Source organism: Episyrphus balteatus, chromosome 2 (genome assembly GCF_945859705.1).
Source record: "Episyrphus balteatus chromosome 2, idEpiBalt1.1, whole genome shotgun sequence".
Classification (NCBI taxonomy): Eukaryota; Metazoa; Arthropoda; class Insecta; order Diptera; family Syrphidae; genus Episyrphus; species Episyrphus balteatus.
Genome location: NC_079135.1, coordinates 72,029,669 through 72,051,500, shown reverse-complemented (window position 1 = coordinate 72,051,500; position 21,832 = coordinate 72,029,669). Strand labels below are relative to the sequence as shown.

The window sequence follows — 21,832 nt, the reverse complement described above, 5'->3', positions numbered from 1 at the left end:
ATATTTCCAGTGTGATTAAAACAATTAATAGCATATCGTCGGTCTCATGAGAAAACCTTGTAACTCCCAAAATCAAAATTTTACAGGAGAGACGAAAGAGTAAACAAACAACAGAGCAGTTGGGAAGAAACGCGCTGTGCAAAATTTGAATTTAAGTCTATTTAGAGTTTTCGGAATTGCTCCGCTGACATATTTTCTAAAGAATGGCATTCAAAAGTCATTTTTGAAAAAAGGGGAGTTACGAGGTTTTCTTACGAGACCGACGATATTTTCATTACAGCCCAAATAAGATAATTTCGCAAATTAGGTCAGTGCAAATTTCAAATTAATTTGTTTCTATACGATTTGGCATTCGAAATGAGATAATTTGCTAAATTGGGCTCTAATAAAAATAGGCTTTAAATTTATATAAAAAGGTCTTTTTTCTGTTTTCGGTAGCGAATTTAAATTTTGACATTCGTCATGTAGAATGTTTTCAATGTTTATCTGGGTTTGAAAACATGCGCATTATACGTTATACCTTGAGCTCTGAGCCGCACGGCATGAGTAAATTTCTCAGAATAAAATGTAAACAACATGGATGCAAGAGGGATGGAAAAATTAAATTAATGTTCACTTAATAGGTGCGTTCCTTTGGAAATATTTATCTACTTTTTAGTACTTAATACTATGTTTCCACCTACGCTAAATCTGAGATTTAGCTAAGTAGATTTACATTAAATCTCGAGATTTATTTTAAATCCACTTCGCTAAATCTCAGATTTGGGTTCAGCTACCCTAAATCTAGCCCTGAAGTAGTGCGTTCTCGCTCTCGCTCCCGCTCTCCAGCTAGACCAATGGAGACAGATTTCGAAACTCGTAAGAGGAATGAATCAAATAATCTGCACACTGGTAACGGTGAAATTAATAGTAACGTTATTATTGGCAATGCCAATAATATAACCTTAAAAACGGCGTCGGGTCTCAGTGAAGAGACTATGAAGACATTAAAAGAAATGTTGGATAAAGATCATTTTATCCATGTTGTCGACCGAAAGAGGCGGCAAACTAACACTAACGCTTTTGCAAAAAAAAGCGTACCTACAACAATTCCAAGTAAAAACGAAAACTACTTCCATATTCTTGGAAAGGATCTTCCTGATGAAGACAATCCGGACGAAAGATCTAATGGCGGCGATGGAGGTGTGAATGTTTCCACCTGTCCTAACTCAAACACTATCAACCAGGACAATTCTAATTCAATGAATGGAAAACATCAGAAAGAGCAACAAGTCATCAACAAAACTAAACCGTGGTGCCCGACTATCTTTGCGAAAGGCATATCTTCAAAAAGTATATCTGAAATAATGGTAAAATCTAATGTAGACCCGAAAGACTTTGAAATAGATGGAAGAAGCTCCGGCTTAAAAATCAAGGTAAGAGACGTAGAGCTACATACATTAATTCTTAATTTATTGAAAAGCACTAACATTAACGGTCACTCCTTCACTCCTAAGGAGTTTAAAAAATATAATTTAGTTTTGAAAGGGATTTCGTCCAATTTCACTCCTGAAGAGGTAAAGGCGGCTTTACTCCATAAAGATCCATCTCTCGTGGTCGAAGTGAAACGTTTTGAAACAAAATGGTCGAGAGAAAATAAATTTACTTTAGACTTGTTCTTATGCGTCTTGGACGATAGGGAAGGTTTGTCCAAATTAAAAGCAATAAAGTCAATCATAAGCCACAGGATAAAGTGGGATACAGTTAAAGGCTCAGGTGCCATACAATGTTATAGATGCCAACGCTTCGGCCATGTATCTAAATACTGTTCCTACCCGGCAAGATGCGTTAAATGTCTAAAAGCTCACCCTGAGGGAGCTTGTGATCTCGGCCCTAAAACTGAGAATTCGGTAGCCTCATGTGTTAATTGTGGCGCCTCTGGGCATCCTGCCAACTTCAAAAGTTGTCCTAAACGGACTGAATACCTTTCAAGTAAAATCAAACCTAATAGTATTGTGCAGGCTAATAAGACCTTTGCTGAGGCAATTGGTGGAGCCAAAACCCAAAGCGCTGCCCCTAATATTCCAGGGCCCTCCCCTCAAAGTTCTTATTCTGGCAGCAATGTCATTACTGACTTTTTAAATGAGTCAAACAAATTGTTTGGAATCCCCTTCAACATCTTATTCGCCAACATTAAAAAATTTTGGCCAACCTATTTAAAATTGGAAGAATCCCAAAAGCCAGCAGCATACCTGGCCTTTCTCGCCTCCCTTACACCATGAATCTCAACATCATTTCCGTTAATGTTAATTCTCTCAAATCTAGTGACAAAAAAATAGAGGTTGAGCTTCTCCTTAAAGAAACCCAGCCTCTGGCTCTACTTATCCAAGAAACTTGTCTCAAAAACAATAAGAAAACTAACTTTAATTCAAATTATGATTTTATTAACAACGGTTGTGGTCGCGGTACCGGTATTCTAGTCCAAAACAACCTCAAAGCGTTTCCTAAATCTTTTCAAAGCAATGAAATATCAGCAACTATTGTACTTATCCCCATTTGTGTACATAATATAACTAAAACCCTGGCTCTAGTCTCCATTTATATCCCTTGCAACATCGGTGTCAAACTTGTAGCAGCCCTCAACGATCTCTTGAGTACCCTAATCGGATATGAATATATTATAATAGGTGGTGACTTCAACTCAAGACACCAACTCTGGGGTGATACAAAAGCGAACATTAATGGTCAACACTTTTATCAGTGGTTTTTCAATAACCATTACCTAAACTTTGATATTGTGGCGGCTGAGGGCCCAACGCGTCCAAGTTCAGGTTCTCACATTGACTTCTTCCTTATTTCCTCTAATTTTAGAAACCCAAATCACCTTCAGAACAATATTGCTTGCCTCACTCTCAACCCGATCTCCGATCATTACTCAGTATCAATGTATATCCATCTCCAAAATTTTTCTCCCTTTCCATTTCAACATCCAAATTTTCGTTGCTTTAAAAACACCAACTGGCAATCTTTCAATAACTCTTTAAACATTCAATTAGAAAACATTAATGTCCCCTTAGACAGGAACCTTACAAATGAAGAACTAGACTCTGTCATCTCTGAGCTTACGAGCAAACTTTCTAACTGTATTGATAGACATAGCATTTTAAAAACATCCAAACCCCACCATCTTAACATCTCTGAGGAAACTATGAGGCTTTTTAAAACTAGGAAATACTGGAAAACCAAACTAAAAAGAATTTTCCACAGATTCGGTGATAGGTCGAGCCAAGAATATACGGAACTCTCAGCCAGAATAAGCTGCCTGAGTGTAATCATCAAAGAAAAGGTTAGAATCGACCTTAACGCAAAGTTCTGTTCGAATCTAAGAAATCTTAGACCTTCTCCCAATGTTTTTAAATCTATTAACCAGTTAACTCAGAGAAAAAATATCAATAACGCTTCCCTTCAGGAACTCACTTGGAACAACAGTTCTTTTACCACTTCGAGTGAAAAAGTCACAGCCTTTAGTCAATACTACGCTGAATTGTATGCTCTTAAAACTCCCCGATATGACAATGAAACCGTAATGTCGGTAAGCACGTTTAACAGTACCTTTTCAGTCTGGAACAACAACTTCAAATTGGTAACCTTTTCCCCTGATAACAAATCCAACATTATTTCTTCTGAACCTTTTGCGTCAACGTCATTCATTGAATCCACTTTAAAATCACTCAACAACAAAAAGTCTGCTGGTCCAGATAGAATTCCGAATTTTGTTCTTCGCAAGGCAAGAGTTACATTGGCCAAACATCTCACTCCAATTCTTAACAACTGTATAAATAATTCTTACTTCCCAATTACATGGAAACAAGCCAACCTCATCCCTTTAAAAAAAAAAGCCTCTTCTAACCGCCTTGAAGATTTCCGTCCAATCTCATTACTATCCAATCTCGGCAAAATTCTTGAAAAAATTCTACTTACTAAAATTCACAGTCACTTTGATGAGAGTCCTTTCATTCAACACGAGCAGTTTGGTTTTAAATGTGGACATTCCACTGAGCATGCCATCCTCTTTTTACAAAACAATATTTTAAAAAATCTCAGGGCTAAAAAATGCACTGTTGCTTGTTTAATTGACCTTACTAAAGCTTTTGATTCGGTATGGCACGATGGGCTCATTTATAAACTCCACCTTTTGAACTTCCCTACACATTTCATCAAAATCTTGAAAAGCTTTTTGTCAAACCGTAGTCTGTCTGTTCTCTTTGACAACGAAACGTCCAACCCGATCAATATCATGTCAGGAGTACCACAAGGCTCAATATTGGGCCCTTTTTTATTTAATGTTTACCTATCAGACTTCCCTGCACAATGTCCCTACTCTAATTCTGCTCTTTACGCGGACGATACAATTATCTTCAGCAGTCATGAGAGACCGCATGAAGCTTTAAGCGAAATTAGGAATCATCTTCTTCTAATTCTACCCTACTATAAGAGATGGGGCATTGATATAAATTTTAACAAGTGCGAATTGATTTGCTTTAGAAACGCTTCGGGCCGCGGCCACCACCTCGCTGTTCGCGAAAGCAAACAACTTAAGTTAGTAATAGAAAATAACACCATTCCGTTAAAGAAATCAGTCAAATACCTGGGTATATCTTTTCACGAACGTCTTAAAATGAACCCTCATGCTAGGAAAGCTCTTAACAAAGGCAAAGCGGCAGCCGCAATGCTCAAAACTTTACTCAACTCAAGAGACGTTGAGAGAAAAACCAAACTTCTTATGTACAAAACCCTAATTCGACCTGCTATAACTTATGGTTTCTTGTCTTGGTTCCAAATTACACCTAACGTTGCACTAGAGATTAAAAGATTTGAGAGAAGAATCATTCGGAAATGCATCTCCAAATATAGACGTCCGTCTGGTAAATGGTTTTGTAACAAAACGCTGTATGAAGAGTCAGGTATCAAACCTATACTTGACTATATGATCTCGCTTTCAAAAAAAAGAATTCAGTCGATTCACCATCACTCTAACCCTATCGTCCAAGACATCTTTGATGAGAACATAGGCTTCTCGGTCTCTGACAGGTTCTATATCTCGCCAATAAGTATAGCCAGTGAAAACTCGAACGCCCTTTTCGAAATTACTAGTAATGACCATTCTTTTCTTGCTCCTTTTTATAAAAAATGCACATCCAACAGTTATAGAGGTTAAATTATATTTGGTAGCTCTACATCTTCTTACCTTAATAAAATAAAATAAATTTATAATTAAAAATTTTAAACATTCAATAAAAAAAAAAAAAAAAAACAAAACAAATGTACAAACTTATCTTCCAAGACTTTATTATATTAACGTAAAGACTGAATAAAATGTGTTCCACTTTAAATAATACCACATAAGTATATATTCTTAATAAGATTTAATCTTAAGTAATGGATTTTAAAATTAAGATACATACATAAGGCCTATCAAATTAATAACTAACACCTAATTCCTAACTCTGTAACTTGAAGTACAAAATCATAATTATAGTAATATCTTTCTCTTTTACTTTGTTTATAAAAATAACATCAGCTAATCTTGTTTCTTTTTTCTTTACACATACGAAAATGTCAATATATGTATGTAATCATGAAAATTGACCATACACTGTAAACACACTTTGTGTCAATACTATTAAATGCGCAGTCGACCTTCTGTCGTCTCTTTCATTTTTGTTATTATTGTCCCTTTTTTCCCCTTCACTTAGGTTAAGCTGTCAAAAATAATGCACTGTCTTTGTTGAGTGGACATATTCAATTCTGTAATAGATATAGAAATATCTTTGTTTAAAACATGTGCTGTAATAAAATAAATTAATTATTTTCTTTATATAAATGTGTAGCCTGACCAATTCTAAGTCGGCAATAGAATTTGAACAAGTTATTATAGTCTAATCTAAGTATCTATAAATTTACATTGCTGTGTACATATTTATAAAAAAATCTCAATAAAGTTACTACTACTACTACTACTACCCTAAATCTAAGATTTTCACCTACTTTCAATCCGAGATTTAGAATAAAAGTCGAGATTAATGCTAAATCTACTTAGCTAAATCTCGGATTTAGGGTAGGTGGAAACGTAGTATAAAACTACTTTGAACTACTTTGCTATATTGAAAAAGTAGTTCAAAGCAGCTTTAAGTACTAAAAAGTAGATAAATATTTCTAAAGGAACGCAGCTAATAAAAATGTGATAAACGAAAAACAGTTTTAAAAAATTTTTGTGTAGGTAATTCAACGCGTTTTTTTTTACAAAAATTAAGGCTTGGCCACACCGGAGGGTATGCGGTAGCGGTACGGGTAGAGGTTACGGTACTTGTATGAAAAAAATTCCAAACTGACATATCAACGTTCAGATGTGGAATTTTTTTCATACAAATATCGTTACCGCTACCCGTACCTTTACCGCATACCCTCCGGTGTGGCCAAGCCTTTATGGAAAACAAAGTGTTTAATTTATTATGGCTACTCTTCATGTTTTCAGAAACAGGGCGAAGCAGTTCGTTTGACTTTGACATAAGCCACTGACAGCGTCAACATCGACTTTGCTTAAACACGCTGTCTGCTACGGTTTTTGTCGTAACTCGACGTTGGTTTGAGACAGGCTTTAATATGTACTCATGAGTTGTTTTCCACCTCCAAATGGGAACTACGGCTGCATTCCATCTAATAACTTTTTTTCGTTCTATCCTCGTTGGTTTCACAGACTAGTGTAATCGGACCATATAAATCTTTTCTTATTTATAATGTATTAGATTTCATATTTTTTTCAGCACATTTTCCATTTTTGAATCAAACATACCCTGGAATTATTCTCGAAATGTCATAATAAAAAAAAAACTGAAGATGATAAAAAAAATGTATGTTAAACCAGCCCTATATTTAAATTAAAAACAGGCACGTTCTGTTGTAATTTCACAACTCGCGGTTTAGTTTAATAAAAACTAAAAACGGTCTTATAAAAAATTTATCGCAATGACACCAATCACAAAAATGACCGAACAAATTGGCCGCCGAAAAATTGACATAGACGATCCCCGATTCAGAATAAAGCCGCATCAACAAATCGCCTCAGCGTGTACTGGAGGAATAATTACCTCATTGATAAGTACATTATTTATATCTTTTCTATTCATTGTACAAAATTAGCAACAATAAATTATTAAAGTGACACCATTGGATGTTGTCAAGACTCGCATACAAACGCAACAAAAGTTACTACTATCTAACAAATGCTTCCTCTACTGCAATGGTCTTATGGATCATCTTTGTCCATGTGGACCAAATTCTGCTCCAATGAAAAATCATGTTCATTTGAATGGTACCATTGTATGTATTTTAATCTCTATTTTGGAAGTTGGATTGTTTAAATATTTAAATTTGTAGGACGCAGTTTTAAAAATAAGTCGCTCTGAGGGTATCAAGTCCCTTTGGTCTGGTCTCGGTCCAACTTTAGTATCAGCCCTTCCATCTACCGTTATTTATTTTGTTTCTTACGAACAAATCAGAAATCACACCAAAGACTGGCACAATAAGTACATTGGCACATCAGGGATGCCCGTTTATGTGCCATTATTTTCAGGTGTATTGTCGCGAATCTTTGCCGTTACACTTGTTAGTCCACTTGAATTAATACGAACTAAAATGCAATCCCAAAAGATGACATACAAAGAAATGACGACAGCTGTCCGTAGTATGATTAATGCGGAAGGAGCCTTGGTGCTGTGGAAGGGTCTGCCTCCGACGATTTATCGGGATGTTCCTTTTTCGGGTAAGGCAATGTTTTCTTCAACATAATGAACGTTTTACTTGATGGAATATCTTTTTAAGGTATTTATTGGTCGTGCTACGAAGCTCTCAAATGGTACTACCAAGTGACAGAACCAACATTTGGTTTTAGTTTTACTGCGGGAGCTTTATCTGGATCGGTAAGTTTCTTACTATTATTTTTTTTCTATTTGTAAGCAAATCAACTTCTTTTTTATATTATACTGATGAAGTTTATAAAAGATTTGTATGTTTTTATTGAAACCAAAAACAAAAATATTCCATTCAAACCAACAATAACTGCCTTATTGTAGACTGATCATGATAAGATAAGCATTTATTTAATTCAAACAAGATTTCAGTACATATTATCTCTATTATTGATTCAATGTCGCTGGCAGATATTTTTCTTTTTGTTATTTTTATTATTGTCGCACTATGGTTCAACCTATGTAAAAAAATTTAATTTTATTGCTTTGTAATTGGATTACTTGAAAGCGAATAGGTCTCACGTACTTGTTTCATTATATAAAAACTAGCTGACCAGGCAGACGTTATTCTGCCTCTCACGCTAGATGGCAAAATGATATTGGTTTCTAACCTATATTGACTGAGCAAAGTAAAATGTAATTTTTTTTTTTCAAAATTCGCTGCGTACCAGCCTCACATATGCCAAAGTTGTTTCCCATTTTTACTTGCGATACAAGTACTATATGTACATACAGCTGTGTTCAAAATAATAGTAGTGCCTGCAACAAAATAACATTTTTTATATTTACGGTGCTTCTATGGTTAAAAATTTAATTTCTTTGATGTCAAAGTTTGTAACGGTCAATTACTAATAAATGTATCGTAATTTTAAAATGAAAAAGAAGGTGCCAAATAATTTTTCATTGATTTTTGATTGTTCTTTCGAATTTGACCTGTTCAAAATAATAGTAGTTAAAGTTATTTTTTAAGAATTTAAGAGCGGTTTATAACTTAGAATATTTATTTTTGGTTTAAAAGTAAGTACTCATATAATTTGAATAATTTTTCAACAAAAAACGATTTGTTTCGGTTTTAATCTATTTAAAGTTCGAAGAGCAAAACACTGCAGTTCGGATAAAGGAAACTTATACGAAAGCTGCTTGAAGAAGGGAAAACCTACTTGGAAATTCAAGTTTATATTAGGATGCTCCCCTACAATGGTAGCCAATGCAATAAAGTCAACGAAAGACCCGAAACGCGCGGTAGAAAAAGAAAAAAGACCGCCGTAGATGACAGGCGTATTGTCCAGACGAGGAAAGTTGAGCCTTCTGCATCGTTGTTTCACATCCAGAAGGCTTTAAGCCTAGATTGCAGTGCAGTGAACATTCGGAGGCGAATGTTAGACACTAATTTGTACGCTTGAAGTCCACGAAAAGTTCAGCGAAACATGTTAAAAAGCGTATCCAGTTTGTAAAAGACCACATAAACTGGCCAGCAAAGTAATGGCGTAACATATTGTTTACTGATGACAGCATATTTGTCCCTTTTGGTGGTACTGGATCTCCACATTACGTCCGACGTCCACCCAATACGGATTATGATCCAAAGTATACGACGAAAACAGTAAACATGGAGGGTCGAAAATTTTAGTATTTTAACATATTTCTTTGTTAAGAGCGGAACTTTTCGTGGGTTTCAAGCGTACAAATTAGTGTCTAACATTCGCCTCCGAATGTGCACTGCACTGCAATCCAGGCTTAAAGCCTTCTGGATGTGAAACAACGATGCAGAAGGCTCAACTTTCCTCGTCGGGACAATACGCCTGTCATCTACGGCGGTCTTTTTTCTTTTTCTACCGCGCGTTTCGGGTCTTTCGTTGACTTTATTGCATTGGCTACCATTGTAGGGGAGCATCCTAATATAAACTTGAATTTCCAAGTAGGTTTTCCCTTCTTCAAGCAGCTTTCGTATAAGTTTCCTTTATCCGAACTGCAGTGTTTTGCTCTTCGAACTTTAAATAGATTAAAACCGAAACAAATCGTTTTTTGTTGAAAAATTATTCAAATTATATGAGTACTTACTTTTAAACCAAAAATAAATATTCTAAGTTATAAACCGCTTTTAAATTCTTAAAAAATAACTTTAACTACTATTATTTTGAACAGGTCAAATTCGAAAGAACAACCAAAAATCAATGAAAAATTATTTGGCACCTTCTTTTTCATTTTAAAATTACGATACATTTATTAGTAATTGACCGTTACAAACTTTGACATCAAAGAAATTAAATTTTTAACCATAGAAGCACCGTAAATATAACAAATGTTATTTTGTTGCAGGCACTACTATTATTTTGAACACAACTGTAAATGTATATCAAGTTATGCATTCGTAAAAAAATAGTTGAGATAACATTTTTCATGACATTACGATGATAGAGAATGCCAAAAAAAGGGGTCCAGGAACTCCGTCTGTCTGTATCTGTAAACGAAGCTACAGCCTAAATGGATGGACCGAGTGATGTCAAACCTGGTATGTAGCGTCGTTTGGCGTCTCTCCAGAGGGGTTTTTGGAATTTTTTTTTTTTACCAAAAATAACGGTACTTGTCATACAACGATTTTAGTAAAGTTGAAATTTTTCGAAAATGGCTCCAACGGTTTTGTTAAAAAAAAATCTAATGTAAGTTTTGAAATAAGGTCTATCTATCAATGAAAAAATTTTTGTTTGAAAATCATTATTAACGGTACCTCTGCCATAATCCGATTTCCTCCGTTTTCATTCGATTTCAAAGAATTTTGTTGTTAATAAGTATTAACATAATAAATATAAACCAAAAATCAAATTTTGAAAAAATTAATTTTTGGATTAAAAAAAATTGAAATTTTTTTTGAAAAATCAAATTTTCGAAAACCGGACATTGAATTTTCTTGAAATTTTAATTTTAGGTGTTGATTAGTGATTTCTACAAAATGGCATACCAATTTTATTTTGAAACTTCTTTTCCAAAAAAATCATTTATAAAAAAATTAGTTTTTTTAAAAAACGACTCTAACGATTTTGAATTTTTTTTTTTCTAAAAATACATTTTAATAAACCAAATGAAATTGCATACTTGTTTTTTACGGCAATTTGATTTCAGGTGTTGTTTTATTATTTTGAAAAACGATTTTATGTTTTTTTTTTATATACGAGTACCTGAAATTAAAAACTAAGAGCAAGTTCGTGCGACCCAGTCGTGCATTTTATTTGTCTTTGCACAGCGTTTCCTATTCTTAGTTTACAAATGCAGAAAACTAAAATCCTAATACAACCATAATGTTTTGCAAACTCTGCAGGGGTAAGCAACTCAGGTCCAATGAGTATAAAAAGCCTGTTGGAAAGTTACTTGCTTTGTTCACAGTCAATAAATGAAGTGGATCATTGATTTTTGATCATGAAGTTTTTTGCGGAAAAAATTTCTTGTTCACTCAGTCAATTTTGATTTCTGTGGTTAGCATGATGGTCGCATGCGGTTGATAAGCTTGTTCTTCGTTACTACGAAATGAAAGAAACCAAATCTATCCAATCAGTTGGTTCATATGAACATTTTCACCATTTCTTAGGGACGTCTTCGGTAGATGAATTTTATATCAATGCTCCACATAGGTGATGATTAATCGGCGTGATTGAATTTAGAATGACTGGCAGTATTTGGGGAAAATCGCCAAAAAGTGAAACTGTTATACCATTTGTATTTTGCCATTGCTCCAAGTCTTCTCGAGGCCGAAGTGAACAAAAAATTACAGAAATCACTCAGCTTCCTGAAAATATTATCGAAAAATTTTTCCGTATTTTGTTCCGTTGTCGAAACATCAAAATTTGTACTTGCCCGAGTTAGAGGTAGAAAGCATACATTGAACACTAGTTTATAGAAAGTACATTTGAATATTTCCCAATTCCCAAAACAAACATAGTGTGATAAAATATCAAGGTCATCGTTTACTAGCGCGAGTAGAAATCGCTTTCATCAAAGTCGTCAATGTTGTAACAACAATAAAACGGTTCTTTTCGGTGTGGTTGTGAGCTTTTTAATTTAATTTAACTATTTAAATTTTTTTAGATTGCCGCTACAATTACAACACCATTCGATTTAATTAAAACCTACCAACAAATAGAGTTTGGCGAACAAGTAATCTATACGGGTGAGTTGATTTTAAACATATGTTTAAAAAAAAAAAAACATTTTTTAAAATTTAACATCTTTTCATTCTTTTAATAATATATTCTTTTTTTTTTTAATAGACAAACCACGCCAAAACATTCCCATTAAAACCACAACACAAAGACTCAAAGAAGTTTATCGAGCTCATGGTGTTCGCGGTTTATTCGTAGGACTAGGACCGCGATTAGCTAAAGTTGCGCCGGCTTGTGCAGTGATGATATCATCTTTCGAATATGGAAAATCATTTTTTTACAATCTCAATGTACACAGATATGACGAGAAATTGCTAATAATGCAAAATGTAAACAACCATGCTAAATAGTTAAAGAAAAAAAATTGTTACAAAAATTGTGATGAGGTATTACAAATGTTAATATAGCTGTTGTTGAAAAAAATAAAATTATTTTTGTTTTTTTGTTTAAGAACTTTAAAATCATTTAAACTTATTTATTTTTCTTTTTAATTAATGAACAAAGTGAACTATATATCTACAGGAAAAAAAAATCAAAATTATGAATGTCGGATGCAAAAAAAATACTTAATTTACGAAAATCATTAAACAAAACATGAATACACACAAATTGAAAATATAATAAGTCATCTATTTATAATTATTAGTCTTCTTCACTTAAATCGTCCCGAACTGTTCTAGTGGCAATTGGTGGCGATTTATAGTTGTTTGTGGTGTGGGTTGAATGAGTATAAGACCACCGACCATTAACCGCATTTCTTGGCGATGAAATCGAAGGGCTTCGTACTGATGTTGAACGATATCCAAGGTCCACTTCGTCTTCACCAGATCTGCTTATGGCCTGTCGATAAACTGGTGCTTCTTCCTCTTCTTCGCTCAATTCAGAGTCCGACAAATCCTGCCGAGAAGATTCGTATTTAAGAATCTCTTCATCGCGAATGTGTGATTCACCTTCAACAAATTCAGCGAATCTTAATGGATCTTTTAGCTTTTTCATTATACGCCATTGTTTGCATTCGGGACTACTACAATAGTTACGCAAATCTTCAAGTGCCTTTGTTGTCTCTTTGACACCTTGTTCGTAGTATTCTTCGTTGGTTAGGAGGCGCACTTTTGGCGGAAATCGATGCAAGTAAGCTAGTCGAACTCTACGCAACCAACTTCTTGGAAAATAGTGTGTAACAAAAGTTATGATTGTAAAAGCAGCTGAAGCTTCTTCAAATTGACTAGAGAAATATATTAGAATAAGAGCCATAAGTTGCAGGCCCCATTTGATAAGATCCTTGCTACGTTTATTTTTCGGTGGACCAAGGCGATAGCAAAATACAAAACTAATAGCTCCCGTAATAAGGATGTACCAAAATACATATGATTGGTATGTGACCAAAATCAATTGAATATTCTCCCACAACCTTTGAATTATATAGATCCCAATTGTCCAACCACCAATTAAGACTCCATACATCATTGGTCTCTTAGGGAATAGTTTTCCCGCCAAATAAATGAGCAACATAAAGGATGTGCAGATACCAATCAATACCCCCGTGATGTAATAAAATACCGAGTTTTCACTCAATTTGGCTGCAAAGCTGAATATAAAAATGCCCAAAAGTACCTGCATGACTTTCCAAAAGTCTAATCGAATCAAATGCAACCGTACCCGGTATGGTTGGATGGTGTCGATACCAATGCATTCTTGAGCAAATGGATTTATTTTGCTACGTGTTTTCTTCTGGGAAAACAAATTGATAGAGAATATAGACTTTTGTTCTTCGTAGCGGGTCTTGACGACCTCCGGAGTCTCGCCTTCATACTGTGTAAAGTCATCGTGCTCGATATCTAATTGAAGTTGAATTGTTTCAAAAGCTCGTCCGATGGTTTTAGCACTACCACGATGGCAATATATTCTCAAGTCACTTTGAAAATATCCCCTTCTTGTTAATTCGGGTTCATAATTAACAACATCGCCGGCTTCCAAGTAAATGACTTTAAAAAATATTTATAAAAATAGGTTTTTAAATTGTTTATTTTTAGAAACGTTTACAAGATTTTTTTTTACCTTTGGGGGAATTTTGTGAGAAGACGCATTGACACAGTGCCAAAAATACAAATACAACATGTAAGGAATTCATTGCTACGCATTTAAATTGGCAATTTTTTAATAATTAATTTATTAGTTACTTGAAAAGGTTGATCTTGATTTTACATTTTTAAAGAGAAAAATTTGAAAGAAGTTGTTTTATCTTGAAATCCTGTTTCTATGCTTGGTTTGTACTGTCAAACTGTTGACAGTTCGGCTTTTGGCGCCGTCAATCAACGCTGTGCAACGCACATTGAGTGCGTTCAGTTTCTTATACAAATAAAATGAATGCAACTCTGGTGGTGAGAATAGAAAACTGCTTAATTGGATTATACATGTGACGCCACTAGTCATCGAGGAAAGAAAAATCTTTTTAAATGACCTCAACGCTTTTCTAGGACTCTTAATTGTAATGTAAATTAATACATTAAGAGCCGTTTTCTTCACTAAAAGTTGAAGTCAACTTGAGGATTTTTATTCTCAACTTGAGATTTTGTTTTTCTTCACTCAAAGTTGACAGTTTCAACTTTTGATTCTCAACTCTCAAGTTGGTCAACTTCTGGTTTGCTCAACTTCCGAAAATAGTAGAAGTTGAGGGAGCAAACTTGAGAGTTGTCAGTCAAATGTCATATTTTTTGTTTTAATTTTTGTTTCAAAATTATTTTTGATGCTAAATCTTGGCAAAGACTCTTTTATTCCTGTTTTCATGGAAAAATTGAGAATTAAATTAAAAAATTATCATACACAATTTTCGCCGATTTTAAAATTTTCGCCGAGAAAAAAAGTGAAGAAAACAAAATGTTCAACTTTTGTTTCAACTTCGAGTTTAAGTCAACTCTCAAGTTTGACAACTCTCGAGTTTGCTTCAAGTTGAGCAATAGTGAAGAAAATGGCTCTAAAGCCTTGTGCGCAGATCACGCTAAATTCTACTAGCTGACTTTTTTTCTCTGTTTTTCTTCGCTTTTGTGGCATATATACAAAATTTGCAATTCGAAACAAATTTATTTTTAACTGAATTTCCGCACAACTCAAATGATGTGCAATATTAACTCCTGTACTTGGCTACACAGCGTTATGCCCAATCAGATTCCTTTTTTTTCCATTTTCTAGACAAAAAAAGAGGAACAATTTAGCAATTAACCTGTAGTGCCCTTAGAAAAGGCCGTGGCTACACAGTGTGCCCCAATCACGTTCCAATTTACATTCTCTAGGAACAAAGGTCAAAAAGAGGAAAATCCTCACCCCTCTTGCCCACAATTTAACTGGTTAGGTCATTGAAAAATCATCGTGTAGCTCGGCACAAATGCAGTTGCCTTCAAGATCATCTTTCGCCGTCACTCTATATTCCCCTTGCCTTTAAACTCACTGGTAAAGTGGTTGAAAAATGACCGTGTAGCCAGGCACGACAGTGTTTTGTGGTCAATGAGAACCATGCCAAGAAAAAAATCAATACGGAGTAAATTCCGAGTGTCAAATAAAAAAACCATTTAAGATATTTATTGGATAAAAATTTGAACCCGAACAATGACGTCATTGTGCTCAGTTTATACCAATCAGTGTTGATGAGTAGCTCAGTTGAAAATCTACTGACATTTCTGTCATCCACCAAAAAAAATTCTGTTTACAATTCTTGTGCACATGGTTTTGTTGAATTATTTATCAAATATTTCATAGAAATCGAATTGAATTTTCTTAAAATATAAGAATTGACTCGTAAAATTGTAATTAATTTTCTTTTTTTTTGAGTTTTTTTCCATACAATATTCATATTTATGTCGAAAAACGTTGAAATAATAATTGGCACTTATGAAGAATTCCTTCTGGGCTACAAAGTGGATTACAAAGTATTTATTTTTTAATTTTAAAAAATTATTCTATGAAATCAAATTTTTATTAAAATATTATAGAATGGCGAAAAAATTCTTGCACAATCGTTTGCAGACAAATCGCATACAAGTTCGATTAAATGTTTGGGAGTGCATGGGAAATTCATTGCAACAGGCGGGACCGATGACCGTATATTTATTTACGACATGAAAACTCGAAAGCAATCACAGGTAAATTAGAAAAAAAAACAACTCCGAGATAATCATTATTCACATGAATAATCTCCTCTTAGATTCTACTTAACCATGAAGGTACTGTTAACGCCATTGATTTTACTTCAGACGACACTCACATACTATCAGCCGGCGATGATGGTCGTATGGTAGCTGTACGTCTCAATACCTGGCAGGTTGGAGCAAATTGGAAAAAAGCTCACAGTGGCTCACCAGTTACCCATATAAGTTGTCATCCCAGTGGAAAATTGGCACTTTCACTTGGCTCTGATCTTGTTTTACGCACATGGAATCTGGTGAAAGGTCGTGTTGCTTATAAAACCAATCTAAAGAATAGAACATCATTGGGCGGTTCCCCAGATTGCTTATCTTGGTCACCCACTGGTGACTATTTTAGTATCACAGGACAGAGAGTTCTAGAAATTTGGTGCATTAAGAAAGCAGATGTTTTCAAAACAGAGAAAACCAAATCGAAACCGGTGTGCGTCAGTTGGGCGTCTGATAATGTTCTTTTAGTTGGATTTGAAGATGGCTCGATTCTGTTTGTTTCTGTGAACGAAGAAGAAGAGACTGTGACGATAAATGCACACAAGTCTAGAGTAAAGGCGATGTGTATTAAGGACGATATTCTTGTGTCTGCTTCCAGGTAAAGACATACAGCTGTGTTCAAAATAATAGTAGTGCCTGCATCAAAATAACATTTTTTATAATTACGGTGCTTCTACGGTTAAAAATTTAGTTTCTTTGATGTCAAAGTTTGTAACGGTCAATTACTAATAAATGTATCATAGTTTTAAAATGAAAAAGAAGGTTCCAAATAATTTTTCATTGACTTTTGGTTGTTCTTTCTAATTTGACCTGTTCAAAATAATAGTAGTTAAAGTTATTTTTGAAGAATTTAAAAGCGGTTTATAACATAGAATATTTATTTTTGGTTTAAAAGTAAGTACTCATATAATAGGAACAATTTTTCAACAAAAAACGATTTGTTTCGGTTTTAATCTATTTAAAGTTCGAAGTGCAAAACACTTCAGTTCGGATAGCGGAAACTTTTACGAAAGCTGCTTGAAGAAGGGAAAACCTACTTGGAAATTCAAGGTCTTATGAGGATGCTCCCCTGCAATGGTAGCCAATGCAATAAACTCAACGAAAAACCCCAAACGCGCGGTAGAAAAAGAAAAAAGACCGTCGTAGATGACAGGCGTACTGTCCAGATGAGCAAAGCTGAGCCTTCAGCATCGTCGTTTCGAATCCAGAAGGCTTTAAGCCTGGATTGCAGTGCAGTGAACATTCGGAGGCGACTGTTAGAGACTAATTTGTACGCTTGAAGTCCACGAAAAGTTCTGTGAAACATGTTAAAAAGCGTATCCAGTTTGTAAAAGATTACATAAACTGGCCAGCGAAGTAATAGCGTAACATATTGTTTACTGATGCGAGCAAATTTGTCCTCTTTGGTGGTACTGGATCTCCAGAATACGTCCGACGTCCACCCAATACGGAATATGTTCCAAAGTATACGACGGAAAAAGTTAAACATGGAGGGTCGAAAATTTTAGTATTTTAACATATTTCTTTGTTAACAGCGGTACTTTATGTGAACTTCAAGCGTACAAATTAGTCTCTAACAGTCGCCTCCGAATGTTCACTGCACTGCAATCCAGGCTTAAAGCCTTCTGGATTTGAAACGACGATGCAGAAGGCTCAACTTTGCTCATCTGGACAATACGCCTGTCATCTACGACGGTCTTTTTTCTTTTTCTACCGCACGTTTCGGGTTTTTCGTTGAGTTTATTGCATTGGCTACCATTGTAGGGGAGCATCCTTATATAACCTTGAATTTCCAAGTAGGTTTTCCCTTCTTCAAGCAGCTTTCGTAAAAGTTTCCGTTATCCGAACTGCAGTGTTTTGCTCTTCGAACTTTAAATAGATTAAAACCGAAACAAATCGTTTTTTGTTGAAAAATTGTTCATATTATATGAGTACTTACTTTTAAACCAAAAATAAATATTCTATATTATAAACCGCTTTTAAATTCTTCAAAAATAACTTTAACTACTATTATTTTGAACAGGTCAAATTAGAAAGAACAACCAAAAGTCAATGAAAAATTATTTGGAACCTTCTTTTTCATTTTGAAACTATGATACATTTATCAGTAATTGACCGTTACAAACTTTGACATCAAAGAAACTAAATTTTTAACCGTAGAAGCACCGTAATTATAAAAAATGTTTTTTTGATGCAGCCACTACTATTATTTTGAACACAACTGTATATTCAAATTTAGTTATCAACATATTCTATTAGATGTTACCTTGTTTCACTTTATCCTGAGATCGGCATCAACACAGTGCTCATCCCAAAAATTGCACTCTCAAATTTAATTAATTTTACATAAATGAAATTATAAACTCAGCAATAGAGTGTGTACTATGCCTAGACACACAGAGAGCATTTTTGACGCCCACGTTGATTTCATAATCCATTTGCGGGTGGCCCTTATCCATCGGGTTCTTGATCAAAACTCTCCGGGCTTATGCTATATATTCAGTCTTTTAGTCAAATTGACCTCAACCCTTGAAGGATTCTTTTAAATATTTTCTCTACTCTCCACAAATATTTTTTTACTTGCGATATATGTAGGTACTATGTATATTGTATTTATCAAGTTATGAATCCGTACAAAAAAAAAAGTTGAGATAACATTTTTCCATGGCATTACAATAGAGAATGCCAAAAAGTGGGTCCCGGAAGTCCGTCTGTCTGTTTGTATAAGGAGCTACAGCCTAAACGGATGGACCGATTAACATCAAACTTTGTATGTAGTGTTTTTTTTTTTTTTTTTTTCAAAAATCAAATTTTCGAAAGCGGGACATTGAATTTTTTTGAAATGTTGGTCGATTATTCATGTCGATTATTGATTTCTACAAAATGGCATACAACTTTTTTTCCAAAAAATCATTTATAAAAAATTGCTCTAACGATTTTGAAATTTTTTTTTCTAAAAATACATCTAAATAAAACAAATGAAATTGCATTGATTTCAGATGCTGTTTTTTTTATTTTGAAAAACGATTTTTATGTTTTCTATTTAAAAATTCCTAAAGTCCTAGCAACTTGAACTCTAAGAGCAATTTTCAATATTCATTTCGATCCCCAATCCAGCAGGATGTGTTATTAACGGCTATTTCACACAATGTTTTTGGTTAAGTTAAGGAAGGTTTAAAAACATTCTTAGGTCCAATTTATTTACATTGCATTTAGTTTAAAGGTGCCATTTTAAAACGGAAATTTTGAATTTTATATGCGATTTGACAGATTTATAATTACTAATTGGATATTTAAATATAAAAAATTGAGCCGTAGTCGAAAAAACTTGTACACATCATTTTATATGTGATGTTGTGAAAACTATAGTATACACTGCAAACCACATGTTTGAGTCTACTACCTTTTTTTTTTAGATAGAAAACCAAATTTAAGATCATGTGTACCATCAAAAAATGCAAACACATATTTTCATTTAGTTAACACATAGAAAATTATTTAAAAAGGAACAAAATGGCTTATACTTATTCTTCGTCGAAAAAGTTTCACTGCTTCCAGCAGTCCCGTTATATATTCCATAATATCATTACTGGAAAGATTTTTTCGTCTTCTCTCTGTTTGAGGTCTTCCATCAAGTCTATATGATTTTCACATAGTTTTGTGGTCCAAGAAATGGTTTCCAAACATCAACATAATTTCATGGCGAATGGGATACAATGTGCATGGAGGGGTAAATCTCTAGAAAAATTTAGATCTGCAAAATTGATTATAATGAAAAAAATAATCAATTAATTCTGTGACCGAATCACGGATATGTACGTTCGTTAACGTATGGTTGCTGTGTCCTTCTACTGATTAAATAGAGAAAGAAGTAGTCAAAACATTAACGTATGATGTAAAAATGGTGTGCCGTGATTCGACCTCTTGATTCCGAAACTTTTCCCATTTTGAACAAGTTGTTTAATGAATAGCTTAAAAATCTCAAATAAGAGCTTATGACTTCAAAGCGTGGCTTTGTTTTGTTTTAAATCAGAGTAAATTTTGACAAAAAATGTTAACAAATATTCTATTTACAGTTCTGGAGACATAAAAATGTGGACTTTAGATGCACCAAATCGAACTCTAGAAGAGTTTGCTTCTACAAACATTGGATGTCGACCAACGTGTATTGGTATTTTAGATTTGGATCAGTTTGGCAGTGATTATGGAACAAAGAGTGTAGTTCTTGGAAAAGATGCAATTGTACCGGTTAAAGAAAAATCATTTGTACCACAAGCACGAGGTGTAGTTACTATTGAATACGATGATGAAGATGAGAAAAATGACAAAGATGAAGAAAACGACGAAGATGATGAAAATGACGAAGGTGAAGAAAATGACAAAGATGAAGAAAATGACGAAGATGATGAAGAAGAAGAGGAGGAAGACGCGCAGAGTAGTGATGAGGAACCAGAAATCCCAAGTCCGAAAACAGCAAAAAAAAGGAAACATAAAAATGAAAAACAAAATAATAACAAACAAACAAAATTAAATCAAGATGGAAATAAAAAGAAGTTAAAGAAAAATGCTTCAGGTAATGCCCATAAACCCGGAGCCTTTGTACTACAAAGAAAGAAGTAGTAGTTTCGTTTTAAATCCAATAAAGTTTAATTTCCTTAAATATTTGATTTTTTTTATTGGCAACTTGTTTTCGTTGTCTAATGACAACATTAGTATAAGTCATTCCCTAGGCTGATTCCAGATAGAGGAAAATGTAAATTTCATTCAGAGGAAAATTACAATATATTGGTGGCAGATAAAGGGTATTTAACAATTGGGTTGTATGTGAAGGACCCTCAACAACATTTTTCTGTACCAGTTACCCAAAGTTAATGCACCGTTATCTTTTAGTCCAAAGTAAAACTTATTCCCGCACAATTAAACACTATATACCGACTAGCGTACTTTTTTGTTAATAAACCCATAGAGTATATCCAAGGAAATTCTTGCGCTTGGGTAAAGGTTAGAGCAAACAAATCTATTTAAAACTGCATAAAACTAAATTCTCCAATATTAGACCTATAGAGTAAATTATTCCAGTACGCCAAGACACTTTTTCCTGTATTTAGAGCAATTGTGGACAGTCTAAATTTTCGTTTATACGCAAACGAACTGAAAGTCCAATCAACTTTATTGTTTTTCTATGCTCTTTGTATTTGTTTTGGGAAATTATAACGATTTTTTTTTGTTGATTTTGTTTTGTTTTGTTGAATTTCCAAACATATTCAGAGACGGGTAAAATTTCTACTTCAAAAATAACAAACAATTTTTTTAACTAGAAGAATATACCATCTGTATAATTTATTGTAACATATTAGTTTCATAAATAAATAACCTTTTGGATAGGTCAGTTTGTTGTTAAATATAATGATTTAAATTAGTATAATGTGAGAAAACAAAGCAGAATAAACAAATTTTTAACAAAATGTTGATATAGATAATCTGGAAGTATTTTTGTTTAACATAATTTTTTTTAAATTCAAAAACTTATAATATTGTTTGCTTATGAAGTTAGTAAAATTAAAAAAAAATAATTCAAAATAACAAACACAAAAAAGTGCAATTGTTTAAAAATGTTTGTATTTTAATGGTTGATAAATAAAAACTTAAATTTTGTACTCATAATGATACCTACCTTTTCCCTTATTAATAATATATTTAGATG

At 33.8% G+C, this 21,832-nt stretch overlaps 3 protein-coding genes across 3 annotated transcripts; 2 read left to right on the top strand and 1 right to left on the bottom strand.

The window, feature by feature from the left end:
* Positions 1-6,847: 6,847 nt before the first annotated feature.
* On the top strand, positions 6,848-12,400 carry LOC129910104 (probable mitochondrial glutathione transporter SLC25A40). The gene is made up of 6 exons (XM_055987368.1): positions 6,848-7,138; positions 7,199-7,359; positions 7,417-7,801; positions 7,861-7,958; positions 11,868-11,949; positions 12,050-12,400. The coding sequence occupies exons 1-6, from the start codon at positions 7,006-7,008 to the stop codon at positions 12,289-12,291; spliced, it is 1,101 nt and encodes a 366-aa protein (XP_055843343.1). The 5' UTR covers positions 6,848-7,005; the 3' UTR covers positions 12,292-12,400.
* Positions 12,401-12,540: 140 nt separating this feature from the next.
* On the bottom strand, positions 12,541-14,228 carry LOC129910103 (nuclear envelope integral membrane protein). Its single transcript, XM_055987367.1, has 2 exons — positions 14,000-14,228; positions 12,541-13,926 (listed from the first exon to the last, which is right to left on the bottom strand). The coding sequence occupies exons 1-2, from the start codon at positions 14,070-14,072 to the stop codon at positions 12,584-12,586; spliced, it is 1,416 nt and encodes a 471-aa protein (XP_055843342.1). The 5' UTR covers positions 14,073-14,228; the 3' UTR covers positions 12,541-12,583.
* Positions 14,229-15,624: 1,396 nt separating this feature from the next.
* On the top strand, positions 15,625-20,790 carry LOC129908436 (p21-activated protein kinase-interacting protein 1-like). The gene is made up of 4 exons (XM_055984899.1): positions 15,625-15,864; positions 15,928-16,077; positions 16,140-16,726; positions 20,205-20,790. Exons 1-4 carry the CDS (start codon positions 15,793-15,795, stop codon positions 20,746-20,748), a joined length of 1,353 nt encoding a protein of 450 aa, XP_055840874.1. The 5' UTR covers positions 15,625-15,792; the 3' UTR covers positions 20,749-20,790.
* Positions 20,791-21,832: the final 1,042 nt, after the last annotated feature.